Source organism: Orycteropus afer, unplaced genomic scaffold, assembly GCF_000298275.1.
Source record: "Orycteropus afer afer isolate SDZICR_OR568_19922 unplaced genomic scaffold, OryAfe1.0 scaffold00211, whole genome shotgun sequence".
Taxonomy (NCBI): Eukaryota; Metazoa; Chordata; class Mammalia; order Tubulidentata; family Orycteropodidae; genus Orycteropus; species Orycteropus afer.
In genome coordinates, this window is record NW_006921798.1 from 2527509 (window position 1) to 2551880 (window position 24372).

At 38.4% G+C, this 24372-nt stretch overlaps 1 protein-coding gene across 1 annotated transcript in view; it reads right to left on the reverse strand.

The window, feature by feature from the left end:
- The window catches only part of GSTCD (glutathione S-transferase C-terminal domain containing), a 274623-nt gene that overhangs the window by 8859 nt on the left and 241392 nt on the right, over window positions 1–24372 (reverse strand). The window contains exon 7 of the mRNA XM_007948293.2: window positions 21383–21511. Coding sequence (XP_007946484.1) covers window positions 21383–21511 — 129 coding nt within the window. The remainder of the gene's footprint in view (window positions 1–21382; window positions 21512–24372) is intronic.

The window sequence follows — 24372 nt, forward strand, 5'->3', positions numbered from 1 at the left end:
TTTTTTTTTTTTTTTTTTTTCTGATGTATCAAAGAACAATTTAGCAATTCCTATTAAGAAAATTAAGCAAGGTTGAAAGATTATAAATGAAACATGGAAAATGAAGCATAAGGTTCATTCCATGGGAACTCTGATGACATCTTAAGATGTGAAAAATTTAGTACTTATGCATGTCTAAACTAATGCTCTTGCTGATTATGAATTAAATTTAGTTGTAGCATTGTGGCAAGGACACTAGATTTGAAACAGTACTATACTAACTGCTGGGAATACAAAGATAAATAATATGGTTCCTTTTTCTATATACTTTGTCAACAGTACCAACTGAATCCGAAATATTTAATACAGTCACCCTCTCAACTTAATGTGAGAATTGTATAGGTTTAAGCAACACAAAGTTCTGGCTATTTTTATGTTTACCATGTGTAGCTTACTGTTAGGCACTGCAGGGAATATTGTTGGTAGTTGTCATTTGTTGTTATGTGCCGTCGAGTCGTACCAGACTCATAGCGACCCCTCCTTGGGTTTCTGAGGCAGTATCACTATGGAAGTAGATTGCCCCATCTTCCTTCCGATGAGTGGCTAGTGGGTTTGAACTGCCAGCCTTCTGGTTAGCAGTCAAGAGTCTTAGGCACTATGGCAACCACATGTGACCCTACGCAGGGAATTTAAGGAAGAGTAAAACACTACATGGGAGTCCTGGTGGTGCAGTGGATAAGCACTCAACTGATAATAGAAAGATCGGCAGTCTGAACTACCAGAGGAGAAAGATGTGGCAGTCTCTTCTGTAAGACTGTTGTTATTAGATGCCATTGAGTTGGTTCTAACTCATAAAGACCCCATGTACAACAGAACAAAACACTGCCCAGTCCTACACCAAATTCACAATCATTGCTATGTTAGAGCCCACTGTTGCAGCTGCTGTGTCAATCCATCTTTTGAGGTTCTTCCTCTTTTTCGCTGACCCACTACATTATGAAGCATGATGTCTTTCACCAGGGACTGGTCCCTCTTGATAACATGTCCAAAGTATGGGAGATGAAATCTTGCAGTCTTCACTTTTAAGGAGCATTGTGACTGAACTTCTTCCAACATAGATGTGTTAGGCTGGGTTTTCTAGAGAAGCAAAACCAGTAAAGCATATATATATAGAGAGAGAGAAATTTATCTTAGGAAAACGGCTCCCACACTTATAAAAGCTGGCAAGTCCCAAGTTCCTGGATCAAATGTCAAACTGGAGGCTTTTCCCAACTCACCCAGCTACAGGGGCTGATGAGCTCGAAGTTGGCAGGCAATATACCAGTTGTTGACTCCGGTGGATAATGAAGCCAAGATCACCAGGGCGAATGGTGGATTGTTTGTTCACGGGCAGTTGAAGGCACCACAACAGGACCCAGATCCACAGAAGATTTGCTCATTTTCTCAGGATGTCCATATATATATATATATTGGAAGCAGGCCACACCTCTAGGGAAACTTCCTTTCAATGGATTGGCTACTCAGAACATATACATCTGATCTTATCATGGGAAAAACCACATCACAACTGCTTAAACCACTCAGAATCATGGTCCAGCCAACTTGACACACAACCTCAACTATCACAGTCCACTCCTTGTCAATTTGGCAGTTGGACACATCTCCTTAACCACACATAATCTCTGAATAAGGACAATTATAAAGTAATATTTGTGCTTAACATGATACACTAAAACACATACAACCAAAACACATTAACCCTGTTTATATTTCATAGTTCATAACTGAAGAAAACAAAAATGTTTGATGCACATAACAATGAAGAAATATAACAATCACAGTCCTCATTTCTGCAACTAGTCACGTGGTAGTAGCTGATATTCAGAACCACTTTCTTCTACCACTCATTCCATATTTCTCTTGCCCTCAGCAAGCACTTGAGCTGGTCGTGATTCTTTGCCTAGTGGGGTGACCCAAACCTTCATTCCTGAAGGATATGGGCCATTAGCAGTCATATCAGAATTGGGTTGCTGTAATTTTCTATTGACTTTAATCACAGGGCATGGTAGTAGTAAGAGATGTCTTAAAGAATCTCCTGTATTCCAGACATATTCTTCTTTATTTCCTTTATGTAATATCAGTGCAATTTCCCCTTGGTAATCAGGATTTATCACATCAGAGAGTAAAGTGACACCCTTCTTTCTCTATTGATCCAGAGGCATGAGGAAGCCAAAATGGCCAGGTGGCATTCCAGTTCAATGCAATCAGTATTATGTTTCCAGGTGGGAGTGTTCCTCCCTTTGGGACTAAGATCTCCAGACCCGCAGAGCATAGGGTAGCAGGGGCAGGAAGCAAAAACTGTTTGAGTGGGTCACTACAGGTAATAGTGGTACCACTGCCATTTCCACCCCTTGGTTCCTGGGCCTGTGAATGCTGGCTATTGGAGAAATAGCACAAGGTATTGGATGCTGATTTAGAGCATATACAGCCTCCTGGAGAATACTGCCCCAACCCTTCAAGCTATTACTACCTAGCTAGCACCATAATTGTGTTTTTAGTAGGACATTCCATCGTTCTATCAAGCCAGCTGCTTCAGGATGATGGGGAACATGGTAAGACCATTGAATTCCATGTGCATAGGCCCATTGCTGCATTTCACTTGCTGTGAAGTGAGTCCTTTGGTCCAAAGCAATGCTGTGTGGGATACCATGATGGTGCATAAGGCATTCAGGAAGTCCATGGATGGTAGTTTTGGTAGAAGCATTGTGGGCAGGGAGGGCAAATCAATATTCAGGATAAGTATCTATTCCAGTAAGAAAAAAACTCTGTCCTTTCCATGATGGAAGTGGTCCAATGTAATCAACTTGCCACCAGGTTGCTGGCCAATCACTCTGAGGAATAGTTCCATATTGTGGGCTCAGTGTTGGTCTCTGCTGCTGGCAGATGGGGCATTCAGCAGTGGCGTAAGCCAAATCAGCTTTGATAAGTGGTAGTCCATGTTGCTAAGCCTATGCATAACCTCCATCCCTGCCACCATGGCCACTTTGTTCATGAGCCCATTGAGCAATGACAGGAGTAGCTGGGGAGAAAGGATGACTGGTTTCCACTGAACGTGTCATCCTATCCACTTGATTATTAAAGTCCTCCTCTGCCAAGGTCACCTTTTGGTGGGCATGCACATGAGACACAAATATCTACTCTTTTGTCCATTCAGAGAGATCTATCCTCATACCTCTTCCCCATACCTCCTTTTCTCCAGTTTTCCAGTCAAGGTCCTTCCAAGTCCCAGACCATCCAGCCAAACCATTGGCCACAGCCCATGAATCCATATACAATCGTACATGTGGCCATTCCTTGTTCTATGCAAAGTGAACAGCCAGATGCATGGCTCGAAGTTCTGCCCATTGGGAGGATTTCCCTTCACCACTGTCCTTCAGGGAAGTCCCAGAAAGGGGCTGCAGTGCCACTATTTCCTACTTTTGAGTGTTGCCTGCATATCTCTTAGAACCAGGCACGAGTTTTCTCTTCCTAATTAACTGATCACAAGAAACTCCCCATGATGTCCTAGGTGCAGACTGGGAGAGGGAAGGTAATGTGACTGGAGTGGAGACCATAGGCATTTGGGCCACTTCCTCATGCAACTTACTTGTGCCTTCATAAAGATTTACTGCCTTGGAAACACAATGGAGGCTCATTATGAGTCAGAATCGACTCACTGGCAGTGGGCCTGGTTTTTTTTTTGTTAGTTTGTTTGTTTGGTCAACACCATAAGTCAAAGGCATCGAGATTCTTCTTCAGTTATTGTTGTTGTTGTTGTTAGGTGCTGTCAAGTTGTTTCCGACTCATAGCGACCCCATGCACAGCAGAACAAAACACTGCCCAATCCCGTGCCAGCTCCATGAAACTTGCTATACTTGAGTCCATTGTTGCAGCCACTGTGTCAATCCATCTCATTGAAGGCCTTCTCCTCTTTCGTCGACCCTCCACCTTACCAAGCATGACGTCTTCTTCAGTAGGCCTTCCTTATTCATTGTCCAGCTTTCACATGCATATGAGGCAACTGAAAATATCATGGCTTGCGTCAAGCCTTAGTCCTCAAAGTGACATCTTTGTTTGCTTTTTTAACACTTTAAAGAGGTCTTTTGTAGCAGAATTGCCCAATGCAACACGTCATTTGATTCCATATGCTTCCATAGGTATTGATTGTGGATCCAAGTAAAATGAAATCCTTCACAGCTTCAATCTTTTCTTAGTTTATCATGATGTTCTTTATTGGTCCAGTTGTGAGGATTTTTGTTTTCTTTATGTTGTTAGTTGCCATCGAGTGAATTCAACTTATGGCAACTGCATGAGGTGTAATCAATACTGAAGCTGTGTATAGTATTTAATCTTCCTCAATAAGTGCTTCAAGTCCTTTTTGATTTCAGCAAGCAAGGTGTATTATCTGCATATCACAGGTTGTTAATGAGTCTTCTTCCAATCCTGATGCTGTGTTCCTCTTCATATATTCCAGCTTCTCAGATTATCTGTTCAGCATACAGATTGAATAAGGATGATGGAAGGATACAACTCTGGCACACACCTTTCTTGATTTTTAAACTCCTTGTTCTGTTCAAATTACTGCCTCGTAGTCTATGTACAAGAACTCTGGTGACATAGTGCCTAAAGCATTTGACTGCTAACCAGAAGGCTGCTAGTTCAAAACCACCAGTCACTCCATGGAAGGAAGACTGGATAATCTACTTCTGTAAAGATTTACCACCTCAGAAACCCAAAGGGAGTCACTATGAGTCAGAATTGACTTGATGGCAGTGAGTGGTTTTTTTTTTTTTTTTTGAGTCTATGTACAGGTTCCTCATGAGCATAATTAAGTGTTCTGGGATTCCCATTCTTAGCAAGGTTATCCACAATTTATTATGATTCACAAAGTCAAATGCCTTAATGAAACATGTCAAGAAAACATAGGTAAAAAATATCAATATAATATTGATAAACATCTTTTTTTCTATTTCTTGCTTTCAGCCAATATCCCTCTGACATCAGCAATGATATCCCTCATTCCATGTCCTCTTTTGAAACTGGCTTAAATTTCCAGCCTTTTCCTGTCGATGTACTGTTGCTATACTTGAGTCCATTGTTGCAGCCACTGTGTCAATCCATCTCATTGAAGGCCTTCTCCTCTTTCATCGATGCTCCACCTTACCAAGCAGGACATCTTCTTCAGTAGGCCTTCCTTATTCATTGTCCAGCTTTCACATGCATATGAGGCAACTGAAAATATCATGGCTTGCGTCATTTTTGAACTATCTTCATGAAAATTATACTTGAGTGTGATATTAATGATATTGTTTGATAATTTCCACATTCTGTTGGATCACCTTCCTTTGGAATGTGCATAAATATGGATCTCTTCAGTTGGTTGTGGAATGTGCATAAATATGGATCTCTTCCAGTTGGTTGTGGAATGTGCATAAATATGGATCTCTTCCAGTTGGTTGTGGAATGTGCATAAATATGGATCTCTTCCAGTTGGTTGGTTAGGTAGCTCTCTTCCAAAATTTTTTTTTTGCATAAATGAGTCAGCATTTCCACTACTGCATCTGTTTGTTGAAATATCTCAATTAGTAGCCCATCAACTCCTGGAGCCTTTTTTTTGCCCCCCATCAATTTGTTCAGTGCAGCTAGGACTTCTTCCTTCAATACCACCTGTACCTGATCATATGCTAACTCCTGATATAGCTGTATATTTACCAATTACAGTGACTTCAAGTATACCTTCCATCTTCTTTTGATGCTTCATCAATCAGTCAATATTTTGTACATAGGATACTTTAATATAGCGACTCCAGGCTGGAATTTTTTCTTCAGTTATTCCAGATTGAGAAGTGTCTAGAGTTAATCCTTCCTTTTTGGTTATCTAACTCCAGGCCTTTGCACAGTTCATTATAACACTTTACTCTGTCTCTTATGCTGACCTTTGAAGTCATCAGTTCAGCTCTTTTACTTCATCATTTCTTCCATTCATTTTAGCTACTCTATGTTCAAGAGTAAATTTCAGTATCTCCTCTGACAACCATTTTGGTCTTTTCTTTCTTTCTTGTCTTTTTAATGACCTTTGTTTTCTTCATATATGATGTCCTCCCACAACACATCTGGTCTTTGGTCAGTAGTGTTCAATGTGCAAAATTCATTCTTGTGAGGTGTTTAGGTGGGATATACTCAAGATCATATTTTGCTTGTTTGAATTTTCTTCAAGTTGAACTTGCATATGAGCAACTGATGGTCTGTGCTACACTCAGACACTGGCCTTGTTCTGATTTATAATACTAAGCTTCTCCATAGTCTCTCTCTCTACAGATGTAATTGATTTGCTTCCTGTGCATTTCATCCAGCCTTGTCCACATGTATGGCTGCCATTTATATTGGTGAAAAAAGGTATTTGCAATGAATAAGTTGTTGGTTTTGCAAAAATCTATCACATGATCTCCAATGTTGTTTGTATCAGTAAGGCCATAATTTCCAACTACCAATCCTTCTTCTCTGCACCCAAATTTTGCATTCCAACCACTATTAATTATCTATGTATGTTGACTGCACATTTGGTCAATTTCAGACTGCAGAAGTTGACAAAAATCTTTAATTTCTTTACCTTTGGCATTAGTGGTTGGGGTATAAATTTGAATAATATTTGTGTTAACTGGCCTGTAGTTGTATGGATACCATCCTATCATTGAAATTATTGCACTTCAGAATAGATCTTGAAATGTTCTTTTTGACGATGAATTTCTTAAATTTGTTATTCCCACATCATAGATCATATGATTGTGTAGTTCAAAATGGCTAATATCAGTCCATTTCAGCTCACTTATGCCTACGGTATCAATCTTTATGTGTTCCATTTCATTTTTGATGAGTTCTAGTTTTCCTAGATTCATACATCATATATTCCATGTTCTGATTACTAATGGATGTTTGCAACTGTTTCTTCTCATTTTGAGTCACGCTATATCATCAAATGAAGGTGCCAAATGCTTAACTCTATCTGACTCATTAATGTTGACTCTTATGTTGAGGAGGTAGCTCTTCCCATCTTATTTTCAGTGCCTTCCAACATGAAGAGTTCATCTTCTGCCACTATATAAGCCAATGTTCTCTGCTATTCATAAGGTTTTCACTGGCCAATTTTTCTAGAAGTAGATCACCAGGTTCCCCTTCCTAGTCTGTCTTAGAATGGAAGCTCTGCTATAACCTGGCTACTATATAAAGGTGACCCTGCTGGTATCTGAAAGACCAGTGCCATAGCTTCTAGCAGCACAGTAACAAGCAAGACACCACAGTATGACAAAGTGACAGATGAGTGGTCTTCCATAAAAAATTAATGTCTTGGAAACCCTATGGGGCAGTTCAACTCTATCCTATAGGGTCACTGTGAGTCATATTGACTTGAAGGAACTTTTGTTTTGTTTTGTTTAAAATACTACACAAGTGAACAGTACATGAACAGTACACAAACAACGGTAACACCAGACAGAATCTGTTAAGTCCCATTAAAAACAGTACAAATAGTTCAAAACATCAGTTGTTATTCAGATAGGGAGAAATTAGAAAGGATCTCCCAGAAGAAGTGGCATTTAAGAAGAGTTTTGCATGATAGAAGCTTTGGCGGTATACTGGTTAAGGCATTTTGCTACTAACCAAAAGGTCAGTGGTTTGAATCTACCAGTTACTCTGCAGAAGAAAGATAGGGCGGTTTGCTTCTGTAATGATTTACAGCCTTGAAAACCCAACGGTAGTCATTATTAGTCAGAATCCACTGATGGCAGTGAGTTACGTTTTTTAGTTAGTTGCATGATAGTAAGGATTTCAAAAAGCAAAGATGTAACAAACACAGAGGAGAAAAGCAGAAGGCATTTTCATAGAAAAGGAAGTGATACTAATACTAATATAGAATTCAACATTATTTAGTAAGGCACTGTGTGAAATGCTTTCCATGTATTTACTTGCTTAATATTCACAACTGCCCCAAGAAGCAGGCATTATTTTAAGATGAGGATATTGAGGCACAGAGAATTAAGTAACTGGTCCAAAGTCACATAACAAATTAAGGATCCCAACTCTGATTGTTTGGGGTTTCTGTCCTAGATAACTACTGCCTTTCATTTTATTCACCTCACAGGTCCTACTCTCTTCTGAATTACAGCATCACAGGGAACTGGCATGTATTCAGTATCTGCTAGATGTCAGCATCTTTACATAGATTTTCACCTCTTAATTTAATCATGGGATCCCTTTTTTAAAAATTTAATAGTTTAAGCAGCTTTTATTATCTCCATTTTGCAATACAATATTCAAGGTCACCTAGTTATTGAGTAATCCAGATGAATTCCTAATCCAAGTTTGACTCCAAAGCTTACATGTGTTTCATTTTATCAGTCCATGTTTTTCTTGAGCAGCATCTTTGGAGCTAGAAAGAACCTTATAAACCATATTTACCAAAATATTATTTTATTGAGGTTTTGGTGAAAGTTTGCACAGTAATTTAGGTTGTCATTTGATATTGCCCATACAAATTGTCCTGTGATGTTAGTTATATTCATCACATTGTGTCAACATTCTCTTTAATTGGATTTTTTTTGTTCCTTTTCCAGTGTGCTAGTTTCATTGCTCCCTTACCATCTCATCATTGCCATCGAGAAATCGTTTTAGGTCTCATACTGATGATTTTTAGGTAGGGCACTGAACTCATCCTTTGTGTGTCACTCTGCTATTTTGCTAGGAGGTGGTCTCAGAGGATAGGCTCACTCCCAGGTAAAGAATGTCTCAAGCAGTTAGTCACAAGGTGTCCTCTGTTCTCCACTTTTCCAGTTTGTCTGAATTTTTTTTTATTTTTTTAAATTTTTAATTAGCATTTGAGTTCTGCTCTGTATTCTTCTCATTCTATCCAGGACCAACTCTTGTGGCCCCAGTTAGAAAGATTAATTAATGGTGGTAGCCAGGCATCATTTAGTTCTTCTGGTCTAGGGTAGATGAGGTTGTGGCTCTTGTAGAGTTATTTCTTCATTGTGCTTTTGCCTACCATTTTATTGTTCTTTTCCTGGAAAGTCAAGACCCATATAGATGGCTGTTTGCAAGCTTTTAAGACTTCAGTTGCTACGCACTTCACTAGGATGTAGATAATTTTTGTGAACTATGTTATGCCAATTGACTGAGTTGTCTCATGAGACTATGGGCCTAAGCCTTCAAACCCAGAAAACCAATGTGGGAAGGTGTTTAATTATGTCTGAGAAGTATCCACATTTGTGTCTTCAATGAATATATGTGGCTGCATCTACATGTGCATTTACATGTACTTATAGGAGGTCTGGTGGCATAGCGCCTAAAGCATTTGACTGCAAACTGGAAGGCTGGCTATTCAAACCCACCAGCCACTCCTCAGAAGGAAGGTTGAGCAATTTACTTCCATAGTAATACCGCCTCAGAAACCCAAGGAGGGGTCACTATGAGTTGGAACCAACTGGACAGCAGTGAGTATGGATACTTTGATGAGCTCTGGTGGTGCAGTGGTTAAAGTATTAGGCTGCTAACGAAAAGGCCAGTGGTTCAAACCCACTAGCTGCTGCATGGGAGAAATATGAGGCAGTCTGTTTCCATAAAGATTTCAGCCTTGGAAATCCTATGGGACAGTTCCACTCTATCTTAATGTTGCTATGAGTTGGAATTGACTCAATGACAGTGGGTTTGGGATTTTTTTTTTTTTTTTTTGGTGGTTTATAGATACTTCTGTTTTCATTATGTATGTATCTGTACCTAACCCATATACTGATTTGCCTATATTAATTCTTAAGTGTTCAAACGCTCATTATTATATTTGTTATGCTGTGCTTGTTACATCCACAATCTGTTTCACTTCCCCCATCTCCAAAAGTACTAGTCTCTGCTATATGAAGCATACTTTCCCTATTCTTTTCCCTTTCTGTTAGCCATCAATGAACATTGGTCTCTATATTTATTTATTCTTATCTTCTTATGAAAGAAAGATCATACAATACTTGTCTTTATATGCTTTACTTATTTCACTTAGAAATATGCCCTCCAGAAGCATCCATGCTATATGCTTTGCAGAGTCTTCGTAGTTTTTTATGATTGCATTGTATTTCATTATATGCATGTACCACAGTTTGCTTATCCACTCATTCTTGGATGGAGACTTAGGTTGTTTTCATTAATTTGCTATGGTGAATAAAGCAACAACAGACATAGCTGTGCATCTGTTTGTTCATGACTTTATTTTTAGGTCTTTAGGGTACACAAATTACATCATAACTGGTATCATAACAAATTATGGATAACATTCAGAAGAATGGGAATTCCAAAACACTTATTGCACTCATGTGGAACCTGTACACAGATTGAGGAGGCTGTCATTCAAACAGAACAAGGGGATACTGCATGGTATAAGATCAGAAAGGGTGTGTGTTGTGTTGTATCATTTCACCATATTTATTCAATTTGTATGCTGAGCAAATAATCCAAGAAGCTGGACTATATGAAGAAGAACGCGGTAGCAGGACTGGAGGAAGACTCATTAACAATCTACAATATGCAGACAACACAACCTTGCTTGCTGAAAGTGAAAATGATTTGAAGCACTTACTGATGAAGATTAAAGACTAGAGTCTGAAGTATGGATTGCACCTTAATGTAAAGAAAACAAAAATCCTAACAACTGGACCAATAAGGAACATCACAATAAATGGAGAAAAGATTGAAGTTGTTAAAGATGTCATATTGGATCCACAATCAAGACCCACTGAAGCAGCTGTCAAGAAATCAGACATTGTTCTGCACTGGGCAACAGTTTTGCACTGCTGCAAAAGGATTTTTTTTTAAGTGTTGAAGAGCAAAGATGTCACTTTGAAGATTAAGATGTGCCTAACCCAAGCCATGGTATTTTCAGTCGACTCATATGCCTGTGAAAGGTAGACAATGAATAAAGAAGACTGAAGAAGAGTTACTGTTTTTGAGCTGTGGTGTTGGTAAAGAATACTGAAAATACCATGGATTGTCTGAAGAATGAACAAATCTGTCCTGGGAGAAGTACAGCCAGAATACTCCTTGGAAGTGAGAATGGCCAGACTTCGCCTCATAAACTTTGGTCATGTTTTAAGAAGGGGCCATTCCCTAGAGAAGGATATCATGTTTTTTAAAGTGAAGGGTCAGCAAAAATGGGGAAGACCCTCAACAAGATGGATTGATGCAGTGGCTGCAATGATGGGCTCATGTATAGCAAGGATTGTGAGGCTGGCTCAGATTGGGGCAGTGTTTCATTCTGTTGTACATAGGGTTGCTATGAGTTGAAGCTAACTTGACAGTACCTAACAACAACAACAGAAATGCAAGCTGGATTCAGAAGAAGACGTGGAATAAGGAATATCATTGCTGATATCAGATAGATCTTGGCTCAAAGCAAAGAATACCAGAAAGATATTTACTTATGTTTTATTATCTATGCAAAAGCATTCACTTGTGTGGAGCATGACAAATTGTGGATAACATGGAAAAGAATGGGAATTCCAGAACAGTTGGTTGTACTCGTGAGGAACCTGTACATAGAACAGGAGGCTCCCATTCAAACAGAACAAGGGGACACTGCATAGTTTAAAATCAAGAAGGGAGTGTGTCAGGAGTTCTATCCTTTCACCATACTTATTCAATCTCTATGCTGAGCAGATAGTCCAAGAAGCTGGACTATATAAAGAAGAACGTGGCATCAGGATAGGAGGAAGGCTCAGTAACAACCTGTGATACACTGACGACACAACTTTGCTCGCTGAGAATGAGGATGACTTGAAACAATTACTGATGAAGATTGAAGACTACAGTCTACAGTATGGATTACACCTCTCTCTCTCTCTCTCTCTCTCTCTCTCTCTCTCTATATATATATATATATATGGGAGCTCTGGTAGCATAGTGGCTAAGGCACTTGACTGCTCACCAGATGGCTGGCGGTTCAAACCCATCAGCCACTCCTCGGAAGGAAGGTTGGGCAATCCTACTTCCATAGTGATACTGCCTCGGAAACCCAAGGAGGGGTCGCTATGAGTCAGGGCTGACTCGATGGCACATAATAATAACAACAACTATATATATATATATAATCTTCACAACTTGACCAATAAGCAGCATCACAAAAAATGGAGAAAAGATTGAAGTTGTCAAAGACTTCATATTACTTGGTTCTACAAACAACAAGTTGTTACAATTTTCTATAGGTTTCAGAGATTAGACCTTTATCAGAGAAATCATATTCTGAAGACTTTTTGCCACTCTGTAGGTTGTCTACTCTTTTAATAAAGTCTTTTGATGAGCATACATTTTTAATTTTCATGAAGTCCCATTGGTCTATTTTGTCTTCTATTTATGCATTTGTTGTAATTCTTGCCATCCTATATTTACAGAAGATTTTGTCCTATAATTTTCTTCCTATGTTATCTTCTAGAAATTTTATGGTTTTAGATTTAAAATTTACATCTTTGATCAATTTTGAGTTAATGTTTGTATATAATGTGAGGTACAGAAAATTTTTTAATGAAGATTTTTTGGGTATCACTCTTAAGTTCATCAGTGACTTATGACAAAAAAAAATGGGTATGTGCTAGTCACAAAATGAGGAAAATAAAAAAGTAAGAAAAAGGTAAAGATAACGTTTTTGTTACTGCAAAGTTCTCTAACAGAAAATACCACAAATGGGTGGTTTCAAATAAACAGGGCTTCTCTTACGGTATTGGAGGCCAGAAATCCTAGTTTAAAGTGTCAGACTCTAGGGGCTGAGTGAAAGCCCCTGGGCCTTGGGCTTCAGCCCTGCCTCTTGATCCCAGCCCACTGAAGCTAGAGGCTTTCTTCACTCAGGCAGCTGTTGGCTGTTGAGGCTGACAAACCCAAGGTCGACAACTAAAAAAAGCACAGTCCCAGTATTACAAACCCCATGGCAGGCCATTGATTCAAATCTATTAAACAGTCCCAAGATCAGCAGACAACATGGCAGGCTGCTGAATAACGACTTGGCTACATGCAGAATTCAAGCATGCCAAAGGCTACAGACCATTACTAAATCTTCCCTTGTATACTGGGAGCAGACCATATCCCCAAAGCAGCTACTCAGCTGCCCACAGTAGATTCCACCATGGAGTTGATTACCAGTCTTATCATGGGGAATACTACATCAAGCCACCAAGCCATTCAAAACCAGGCTCAGCCAACTTGACACATAATCTTAACTACCACAGATGACTGAATGGTGTGGCATCCAACCATCACAAAGAATGTTTCAAGATCTATCCTGAAGTACAATGTTGTCAGTGATAGGATCCAAACACCTACAAGGAAGGCCATTTAATATCATTATTATTCAAATTTACACACCAACTATCACAGCCAAAGATGAGGAAATTGAACATTTTTACCTAACTCTGCAGTCTGAAATTGACCATACCTGCAATCAAGATGTGCTGATTATCACTGGAGATTAGAATGTGAAAGTTGGAAACAAAAAAGAATCACTGGTAGTTGGAAAATTTGGCCTTGGTGATAGAAATAACGCAGGAGAACGCATGATAGAATTTTGCAAGACCAATGACTTATCCATTGCAAATACCTTCTTTCAACAACACAAATGGTACTTTACACATGGCCTTTGCCAGATGGAGTACATAGGAATCAGATTGACTACATCTGTGGCAAGAGATGATGGAGAAGCTCAGTATCTCCAGCCAAAACAAGGCCAGGAGCTGAGTGTGGAACAGGCCATCAACTGCTCATATGCAAGTTCAAGTTGAAGCTGAAAACAATTAAAACAAGTCCACAAGAGTCAAAATATGACCTAGAATATATCCCTCTTGAATTCAGAGACCATCTAAAGAAATGATTTGATGCAATGAACACAAATGACTTGTGGGATGATATCAAGAACATCATCCATGTAGAAAGTAAAGGTCATTAAAAACTCAGGAAAGGAAGGAAAGAACAAAATGGATGTCAGCAGAGACTCTGAAACTTGCGCTTGAATAGAGAGTAGCTAAAGCAAATGGAAGAAATGGCAAGATAAAAGAGCTGAACAGAAGATTTCAATCAGTAGCTCGAGAAGACAAAGTCAATTATTACAATGAAATGTGCAAAGACCTGGAATTGGAAAACCAAAAGGGGGAACATGCTCGGCATTTCTCAAGCTGAAAGAACTGAAGAAAAAAACTTAAGCCTTATGTTGAAATACTGAAAGATCCTATGGGCAATATAACAACAACAACATGGGCAATATATTGAATGATGCAGGGAACATCAAAAGAAGATGGAAGGAATGCAGAGTCACTGTACCAAAAAGAATTGGTTGGTGTTCATCCATTTCAGGAGGTGTCATATAATCAAGGACCAATAGTATTGAAGGAAGAAGTCAAAGGTGCACTGAAGGAAGTGACAAAAAACTGTTTCAACAAACAGATGCCGTGCTGGAGGCACTCACTTGGCTATTCCAAGTGATTTGGAAGATAGCTACCTGGCCAACTGATTGGAAGTGATCCATATTTGTATCCATTCCAAAGAAAGGTGATCCCACAGAATGTGGAAACTATCAAACAATATCATTAATATCACACACAAATAAAATCTTACTGAAGATAATTCAAAAACAGATGCAGCAGTATATTGACAGAGAGCTTCCAGAAATGCAAGCTGGATTCAGAAGAGGATGTGGAACAAGGGATATCATTGCTGATGTTAGATGCATCTTGGTTGAAAGCAAAGAATATCAGTACGATGTTTACTTGTGTTTTATTGACTATGCAAAAGCATTTGATTGTGTGGACATAACAGATTATGGATAACATTGAGAAGAATGGGAATTGCAGAACACTTAACTGTACTCACGAGGAACCTGTACATAGACCTATACATAGGCTGTTGTTTGAAAAGAACAAGGGGACACTGCATGGTTTAAAATCAAGAAGGGAGTGCATCAGAGTTGTATACTTTCATCATATTTATTTAATCTGCATGCTCAGCAAATAATCTGAGAAGCTGCAATATATGAAGCAGAATGTGGCATCAGGATTGGAGGAAGAATCATTAACAACCTGTGATATGCTGACAACACAACTTTGCTCGCTGAGCTTGAGGATGACTTGAAGCACTTACTGATAAAGATCAAAGACTACAGTCTGCAGTGTGGATTACACCTCAATATAAAGAAAACACAAATCCTCACAACTGGACCATCATGATAAATGGAGAAAAGATTGAAGCTGTCAAAGACTTCATATTACTTGGTTCTACAATCAACACCAATAGAAGCAGCAGTCAAGATATCAGATGACATCACACATTCGGCAAATCTGCTGCAAAAGACCTTTTTAAAGCACTGAAAAGCAATGATAATCACCTTGAAGACTAAGGTGTGCCTGACACAAGCCATGGTATTTCCAATCGCCTCCTATGTATGTGAGAGCTGGACAATGAATAAAGAAGACAGAAGAAGAGTCTATGCTTTTGAGTTGTGGTGTAGGTGTGGAATGCTGAAAGGACCATGGACTGATAAAAGAACTAACAAATCTGTCCTGGAGGAAGTGCAGCCAAAATGCTCCTTGGAAGCGAGAATGGCCATACTTTGTCATTTAATTTGGCCATGTTGTAAGAAGGGGCCATTCCCTGAGAAGGATATCCTGCTTGGTAAATTGGAGGTCAACAAAAAAGAGGAAGGCCCTCAACAAGATGGACTGACACAGTGGCTACAATGAGGGGCTCAGGTACAGCAAGGATCACGTGGCTGGCAAAAGACTGGGCAGTGTTTCGTTCTGCTGTACACAGGGTTGCTATGAGTCAGAGAGGGCTTGACGGCACCGAACAACAAACCACAGATAAATATATCTTATTTTTTTTTCTCAAACCATTCCTACCCACAGAAAACTGTACAAAATCTAATTTCTAATTCTATTTCAAGCATTTGACCCAGAGAGCTTAATATAATACGCGTAAGATAAAATATTCTCATCTTGGTGAAAATGGATCTTGACATCTGCAGAAAGAACATCAAAACATAAACTAGGAGTATCTAATGAAAGTTAGTGTGTTGGGGTGGGGGGAGAAATCCATTGTTTAGTTGATATCACAGCAAAGAAATATTTTACAGACCCATAAAATGTAAATTATTGTTCTCAAATAATTGTTGTTGTTGTTGTTATGTGCCGTTGAGTCAGCCCGACTCATAGCGACCCCTCCTTGGGTTTCCGAGGCAGTATCACTACGGAAGTAGGATTGCCCAACCTTCCTTATAAAGTGTATATTACTATCCTGTGATTTGTCAAGATAAGACATTATCTGTCCTATAGGGTTGCTATGAGTCGGAATCAATTCTATAACAATGTTTTCTTTTTTATTCCAATTTCCACTATGATATATAACTAGAAATAAGCATATACTTAAACACTCAGCAATGATAAATAATACACAATCATACTAAAAATTAAATTACATTAATTTAATGTAATTAAAATAAAAAATTAATTAAACATAACAATTTAAATCCTTTAAAATCAATTAATTTAAATTTATTAAAAAGTGGTGTACTGTAATTAATTAAAAAGTAAATTAAAAATTAATTATACAGTAAGTATAGATAATTTGAAAATAAAACTGTTCTGAGATTTGGATACATGTATTAGTACCCTATCACCTGGTTGCCATAATATTGTTTGATAGCATGGTTATTAATGTACATTGTAAATTAGGTTTTAAAAAGCTTAATATCATAAATTAAATTTTAAAAACTATGATGAATATTTATTTTAACTAGACAAGAAGGCAATCATATATTTCTTTAAATAAAAATCCTAAAAAATGATACAATTTCAAAAACAATCTTTCGTAATGTGCTCATCCACACCCCTTTTCACCATTCGTCTGTCAGTTTGTTGTACTTTGGTGGCTTGCACGTTGCTGTGAGGGTGGAGGCTTTGGCACTGGTATATCAAATACCAGCAAGGTCACCCATGGTGGGCAGGTTTCATTGGAGTTTCCAGACTAAGACAGACTGTGAAGAAGGACCTGTATATAGACCAAGAGGCTGTCATTTGAACAGAATAAGGGGATACTGCATGGTTTAAAATCAGGAAGGGAGTGCATCAGGGTTGGATCCTCTCACCATACTTATTCAATCTGTATGCTAAGCAAATAACCATAGAAGCTGGACTATAAGAAGAAGGAAGTAGCATCAGGATTGGAGGAAGACTCATTAACAACCTGTGATATGCAGATGATACAACCTTGCTTGTTGAAAGTGAAGATGACTTGAAGCACTTACTGATGAAGATTAAAGACTACTGTCTGCAGTATGGATTATACCTCAACATAAATAAAATGAAAATCTTTACAACTGGACCAATAAGTAGCATCATGATAAATGGAGAGAAGACTGAAGTTGTCAGGGATTTCATTTTACTTGGATCCACAATCAACACCCATGGAAACAGCAGTCAAGAAATCAGATGTTGTAGCACACTGGGCAAATGTGCTGCAAAAGACCTCTTTAAAGTGTTAAAAAGCAAAGATGTCACTTTGGGGACTAAGGTGCACCTAATTCAAGCCATGGTAGTTTCAATTGCCTCATATGCATGTGAAAGCTGGACAAAGAAGAAGAGTTGATGCTTTTGGATTGTGGTGCTAGAGAATACTACTGAAAGTACTATGGACTGCCAGAAAAACAAACAAATCTGTCCTAGAAGAAGTGCAGCCAGAATGCTCCTTGGAAACGAGGATGGCCAGACTTCATCTCACCTACTTTGGTCATGTTGTCAGAGGGGACCAGTCCCTGGAGAAGGATATCATGCTTGTTAATAGAAGGTCAGCGAAAAAGGGGAAGATTGTAAACAAGATGGATTGGCTGTAATGACAGTGCTAATGGGGCATGAAGGCAGCATCTTCTGACCTCCTCTAACTCCACAAGAGGAAGACAGAATCACTATCAGCAGGCCAAGGTCTGTTCTTATGAGGCCAGACATCCCTCCATCCTCCAGCCCTCTTATCAACTTTGGCATCGACCGTTCCTCTCCTGGCACCCATCACCTCTCTGCTGGGTTCGATAACTTGCTGCAGTGGCCACAAAGAACTCACAGATTATGGAGTTTATAAGGGAAGCAACAGGTGAGAATTCAAGTTCAGGAATGCTCTCAGGATATAGTTCTTTGATTAGGACAGTCTTCCCCTGTGTGTCCTTAGACATGCCTCTCTGACCCTTGGTCTCTCAGCCTGGCCTCTGCCTCTGTGGGCCAGGTAAGCTTGCTACTCTGCTCATGTCTCTTGGTTCCACTGCTGCCATCTCTCAGCTGGGCATCTCTCTCAGCAACATGTCTCTCTCAGTTGGCAGTGAGAGATTCTTTTCTGCCTCGAGGAGGGCTCATTTTAAGCATGACAGAATGGTAAAACCAATCAATTCCAACATCAGAATTTACACACCTGAGAAAGCAAACTTCCCAGATTATTCCATGCTGCTCCAACAGAAATACCCCGAGTAGATAACTTTAATGATCAGGAGTTTAAATTGCATGGTCCCACCCAGTAATTCGGTGGAGAATTCTACACACCTAAGAGACAGTGAACTTCCCAGATTATTTTGTGCTGCTCCAACAGAATAATCCCAGGCGGATAACTTTAATGATCAGGAGTTTAAATTGCATGGTCCCACCCAGTAATCCTGTGGGAGTTATAAAGACTATGGCTAGAAAAGACATATCATGTAATTTACTAGACCACAGATAGGTTCAAGTATAGCAAGGATCATGAGGATGGCACATGACTGGGCAGTGTTTCATTCTGTTGTATATATGGTCTTGTGGACTTGTTTTAATTGCTTTCAGCTTCAGCTTATTAGATGTTTGTATTTCTAAAGAAATATGTTTCTCAAATAATCAGAATGTTTATCAGAAACTGCAAAATGATTTTTTGAAACAAATAGTATTATTTCATTGGGTCTGGTTACATAGAGGAGGGATAGTAAGAGAGGGTATTGGAAGACTTTGATGAAAAATCTGAAAATATTCAGATTTGCTCCCTTTGGTATTATTTCAAATCAGCTAGGTTATAAGAATGAGTATTAATCTATTTACCTTTGCCTGAGACAAGTTTTGTGTTAATGAGGGAGGCAAGGCAAACAATAGCCAATTCTGATATATAATTTATCTGAAGTTCCTAAAGATAGCTGGTTTCATGAGCTTCAAGTTCTGTCCTTAAAATCTCATTTAGATTATTCATTTTTATTGCTAAAGAAAAATAGTAAAAGTGAAAAGCAGTTACTAGGCAAAGATAAATGTCAACCAAGGCCTTATTTGAAATATAACAAAATCATGGATTAATGCCCTTTTAATGCATTTCCAATAATTGGTTACTCTGATTTCCTTTCTAGCCACATTTTTGCACTGGAATCTATTTAATAAAAGGAGTTACAGGCACTGGTTCATTTAGTCTGATTTATCTAGTGATAATACTTCAATTTCCCTTCTAGGCAATTATTTCTTGAGACTGAATCTAATTTTGGCTTAACCCTTTATGTAAGGTTAGTTCATTTTCTATATACCTTGATGAAGGTAATTAAAGGAGAAAAAATATATTTAAAAAAATCAAGGAAATAGTACTATGAAATGTAGAGGAAATGCTGCTTCAACCTAGTTCATCACTTCCAAAAAGACATCTACATACTTAGTTGGTGTTACTGAATTATCACTTTGGAAGTTGTAAGAATATTCCAGAGTGATTCAGCATCTATAAGCCAGGGAAAGGTAAACAGATGAACGGTTGATAGAGTGGGGACTTTATGTTTTCAGAGGTAAGTAAATGGACAGTATCTTGCTACCTTAAACAGTCTGCCTGGTATGTTGGTAACATGGAGATTGGATTAATGGTTTGTTTTTTGGGAGAAGATCTAGCCTTTACCTCAATATTTATATAAAATTAAAACTCAACATAAGTATATATATTTTTAATGTGAATTTTCTGGCTCAGATGTTTATTTTTCTGAATTTATTTATTAACAGTTCACTTCTCTTTGCATAGGCTTGGCTTGAGATCACTAATCTATATCATGTCTACAAAGAACTGCTCCCCTTTGAGGCTATAAAAACAATAAAACAAATGCAGTAGTCAATATTTAAGAATTAAATGAACTTCACTAGACAAAATAAATACCAGAAGTACTACAAAAAATCTGAGCTTCTAAAGATGAACAAAAGGTCCACTTAGCTAATGTATGTGAATATACACAGTTGGCGATGCAAATTAGTGTAACTCTCCTGGGAAGTGACTTGGTAAAGGTATCTAACAAAAGCCTTAAGCAATGCTTGTTAGCCAGTAATTCAACTTTTAAATATTTCATCTATGGAAAGAAGAAATCCAGATAAAGACTAATGCATAATTCAGCATAGTCAAAATTACATTATAACAAGGAGAAAAAAAGTAACATAATTAATGAATAGGGAAAAGATTTATGACAATGATCACTTAAAGCAGGATCTATATAATATGATTTCAATAATGTTAAAATATGTGTAAATATATATTGGCATGAGTGAAAAAAACAGATAAAGACAAAACAGCATTTATTTCAGAGTCATGGGAATACAATAATTTCTTCTTTTTATTATTATGTGTTTTTTTATATTGAGTATATATTCTTATCAAAACTGGGGGTGGGGTGGGGGAAAAATCATTTAAAACAAAAACAAGGACCAGCAGCAACAGTAACAACTTAATGAAACTTATATTCCACATAAGAGCAAGAGATATTGGCTTTAAATGTGCTGGCAGAATTACATATGTTAGATCTTTGTTAGGAATATCAGATAATAATGATCTGATCTAAAGGATTTATAAACATGACTGGTAATCTTTCTGTCTCTTGGAAATTAAAAATACACGTAGTATCAAATTTTAGCTAAATAAAATATCATACAAAGGAAATTCATTATTTGGAGGTTACTAAAAAGCTATTTTTCTTTTATTATCATGTTTGTTTTTCTTTTCTTTGTCTTCTGAAAATACAAAATAAACTGAGGCAAGCCATATTAATCAGAATTCATGCATTCAGTTATCAACTACTTTGTAAGCACTTATATGCGCTAAACACTGTTCAAGGCACTGCAGTTTCTGCAGTGAAGAAAACAAAGGTCTTACCTGAAGGGAAGAAATAGTATCTCCATTATACAATGATGAAATATTATGAATAAGCTAATATTCATCAATATGCTATATTTTATAAATTTTAGAAAAAAATAGCTTTGTTTAGCAAAGAATATAAAAATACCCCTTTTATTTACTCTTAAGGTATATATTTTTCAATTGCAATGGAAATAGTTTGAGTACTCACCCCAATATTAAACATTCCTGTAAAATATTCCATATTGGCTTGAATGAACCAAATGTTGCTTAGACCTAGTTCATCACTTCTCTTCTTAGCACGAACTAAAGATAATTCCTTGTTTTCTATTAATGTAACCTAGATATAAGCCAGAAAATAATAGTATATTCAATAACAAAACTTACGGCAAAGTAACTACTGCATTTCATATCTTGAATAATATAGAAAATATTATATTGATCCTCTATAGGTACCAGGGAGTATGCCAAATAGGGTTCAAAAATGAAAAAGGTCCTTGAACCCTTGAGGCTCATATTATAGTGATATACAAGAGAAACAGGCAATTTTAATATGTTGTTGTTGTGTTGTTATGTGCTGTCAAGTCAGCCCTGACTCATGGCGACCCCTCCTTGGGTTTCCAAGGTGGTATCACTACAGAAGTAGATCGCCCAACCTTCCTTCTGAGGAGTGCTGGTTGGTTTGAACTGCCAACCTTCTACTTAATAGTCAAATGTCTTAGGCACTATGCTACCAGAGCTCCTATAATTTTAATATATTGTGACTAAAAATCATAATAAAAGGCATATAATGTGTAATGAAGGAGCTCTGGTGGCACAGTGTGTAAGGCATTTGACTGCTAACCAGAAGGTTGGCAGTTCAAATTCACCAGCCATTCCATGGACAGAAGACTGGGCAATCTACTTCTGTAAAGGTTTACCACCTCAGCAACTATTCTGGTTACCTAGTACCACTCTGACAAGACTATATAACAACAAATGGCATGGCCTTAACAAACAGGAGTTTATTCTCTTACATTTTGGAGGCTTTAAGTCCAAGTTCAAAGCGCCAGGCTCTAGGGGCAGGGTGAAAGTCCCTTAACCTGCCTCCTGCTCCTGGCCCACTGGAGCTTGAGGCTTTTCTTTACTCAGACAGCTGCTGGCTGCTGAGGCTGAGAAGCCCAAGGTTGACAAATAAAAAGGCACAGTCCCGATGTTACCAAACCACATGGCAGGCCATTAATTCAGTTCATTGTAAGTCCCAAGGTTGGCAAAGCATGGCAGGCTGCTGAACAATGACATGGCTACATGCAGGCTCCAAGCGTGCCATAGGCTAGAGACCATTTTCAAAGGTTTTCTTTATATAAGGAAGCAGACCACATCCCAAAGGCAGCTACTCAGCTGCTTGTGGTAGATCCCATAATGGAGTTGACTGCCAGTCTCATCATGGGGAATAACTACCACCAGCTGCCCAGCCACTCAACCAGGCCCAGTCAAGTTGACACAAAAGCATAACCTCCACAGCAATCCAATGAGGGGTTGCTGTGAGTAGGAACTGGCTCCATGGCAGTTGGTTTGGTTTTTGGTTTAATGTGTAATGGGAATTCCCAGACTGGAAGAGAAAGAATTTCTTCATCGGGATGTAACATATTAGCTGAGGGCTGAAAATGAATAGAAACTAGCTGGGCGAATGGAGGAGTATTTCAGGCAGAGGGAGAATTATGTATGAACAATCAAAGTGAGGAAGGGCATAGTGGGTTTGAAAGACAGAAAAGTGTTGTAGCTGAAACAGTATGTGTGGTGGGCATGGGGGGGGAGATAGAGTGTGGAGGGTGAAAATGAGGCTGGAGAGGTGAACAGGAGCCAGATCATGTATAATAATGTAAAGATTGCAATGTAAAGATTGGCAAGGGCAAAGCAGAAGGAAGGGAACTAGTTAGGAGCCTCTAACAGAAATCCTGAGAAGATGGGAGAGGATCATTGGTTTGAAAGGAAACAAGTGGGTAGAGTTTAATCTCTTCCATTACTATCATTCCTAGTTTTACATTTACTCTGTCCTTATGCCCATCTTTGTGGAAAATTCATATATCCTCTTGTGTAAAAGCCAGTCAGATTAATAATTGGTGTCAAAGGCTTTCCAGCCTTTCTTCTAGCCAAGGTGGCTCTTTTCTGGCTTCACCCTCTCTAAACTTCCAGAGAACTGTTGTTGTTGTTGTTGTTGTTGTTATTAGCTGTCGAGTCGGCCCCGACTCATAGCGACCCCTCCTTGGGTTTCCGAGGCAAGTAGGATTGCCCAACCTTCCTTCTGAAGAGCGGCTGGTGGGTTTGAACCGCCAGCCTTCTGGTTATCAGTCAAGTGCCTTAGGCACTACGCTACCAGAGCTCCTAGAGAACTTTTAGGAAGGGAGAAAGGACACTATAGCCCTGACTCCACTCCAGGGTTCTACTCTGTGACTTCTCTCCTCTTACTCAAATCATGAAATCGTTGCTTTCCTTCAAAACAAAACAGGCACCTACTTGTTTCTCAAAGAACAATGACCCGCCCCCTTCATCCTGTTACATGTCATTCTGGCCATTTTATGAGTTCTTCCACATTTATTTCTGCTATAAGTATTTAATTAGTTTCTACCTTCCAGAGAGCTCTCAAGCAAAGAATAAGCTTGAGTGGAATTTGTATTTAAAAAAAAGAAACACGACTCCAAGCTTCAGCCTTTATGTTAAAAGACAGACACTGTGGAAAATTGATTTAATATAGCAGAAGACTGAAAATAGCACAAACTTCTAGCAAACTATAGCAATGATTGAATAAATTAAGGCACATTTACTCAAAAACACTATGTATTCACTAAAAATGCTATTTAAAAGTATTACCAATAGATAAAGTATTTATAAAAAATATTACATGAAAACAGGGGACTAAAATTATATTTGTATTTTAGAATTTGTAACAACATGCATCCACATAAACAATGACTGAATGAGAACATGCAGAGAAACGCATTTAATAGATCAATGTATTAGACTGTCAGTTTATTTTTTTCTTCTGCAAATATTTTTGTTTTTGTTACAACTTTAAGGCAATGAATAAAAATTGTTGTTGTTGTTATGTGCCGTCAAGTCAAACCCGACTCATAGCAACCCCTCCTTGGGTTTCCGAGGCAGTATCACTATGGGAGTAGGATTGCCCAACCTTCCTTCCGAGGAGTGGCTGGTGGGTTTGAA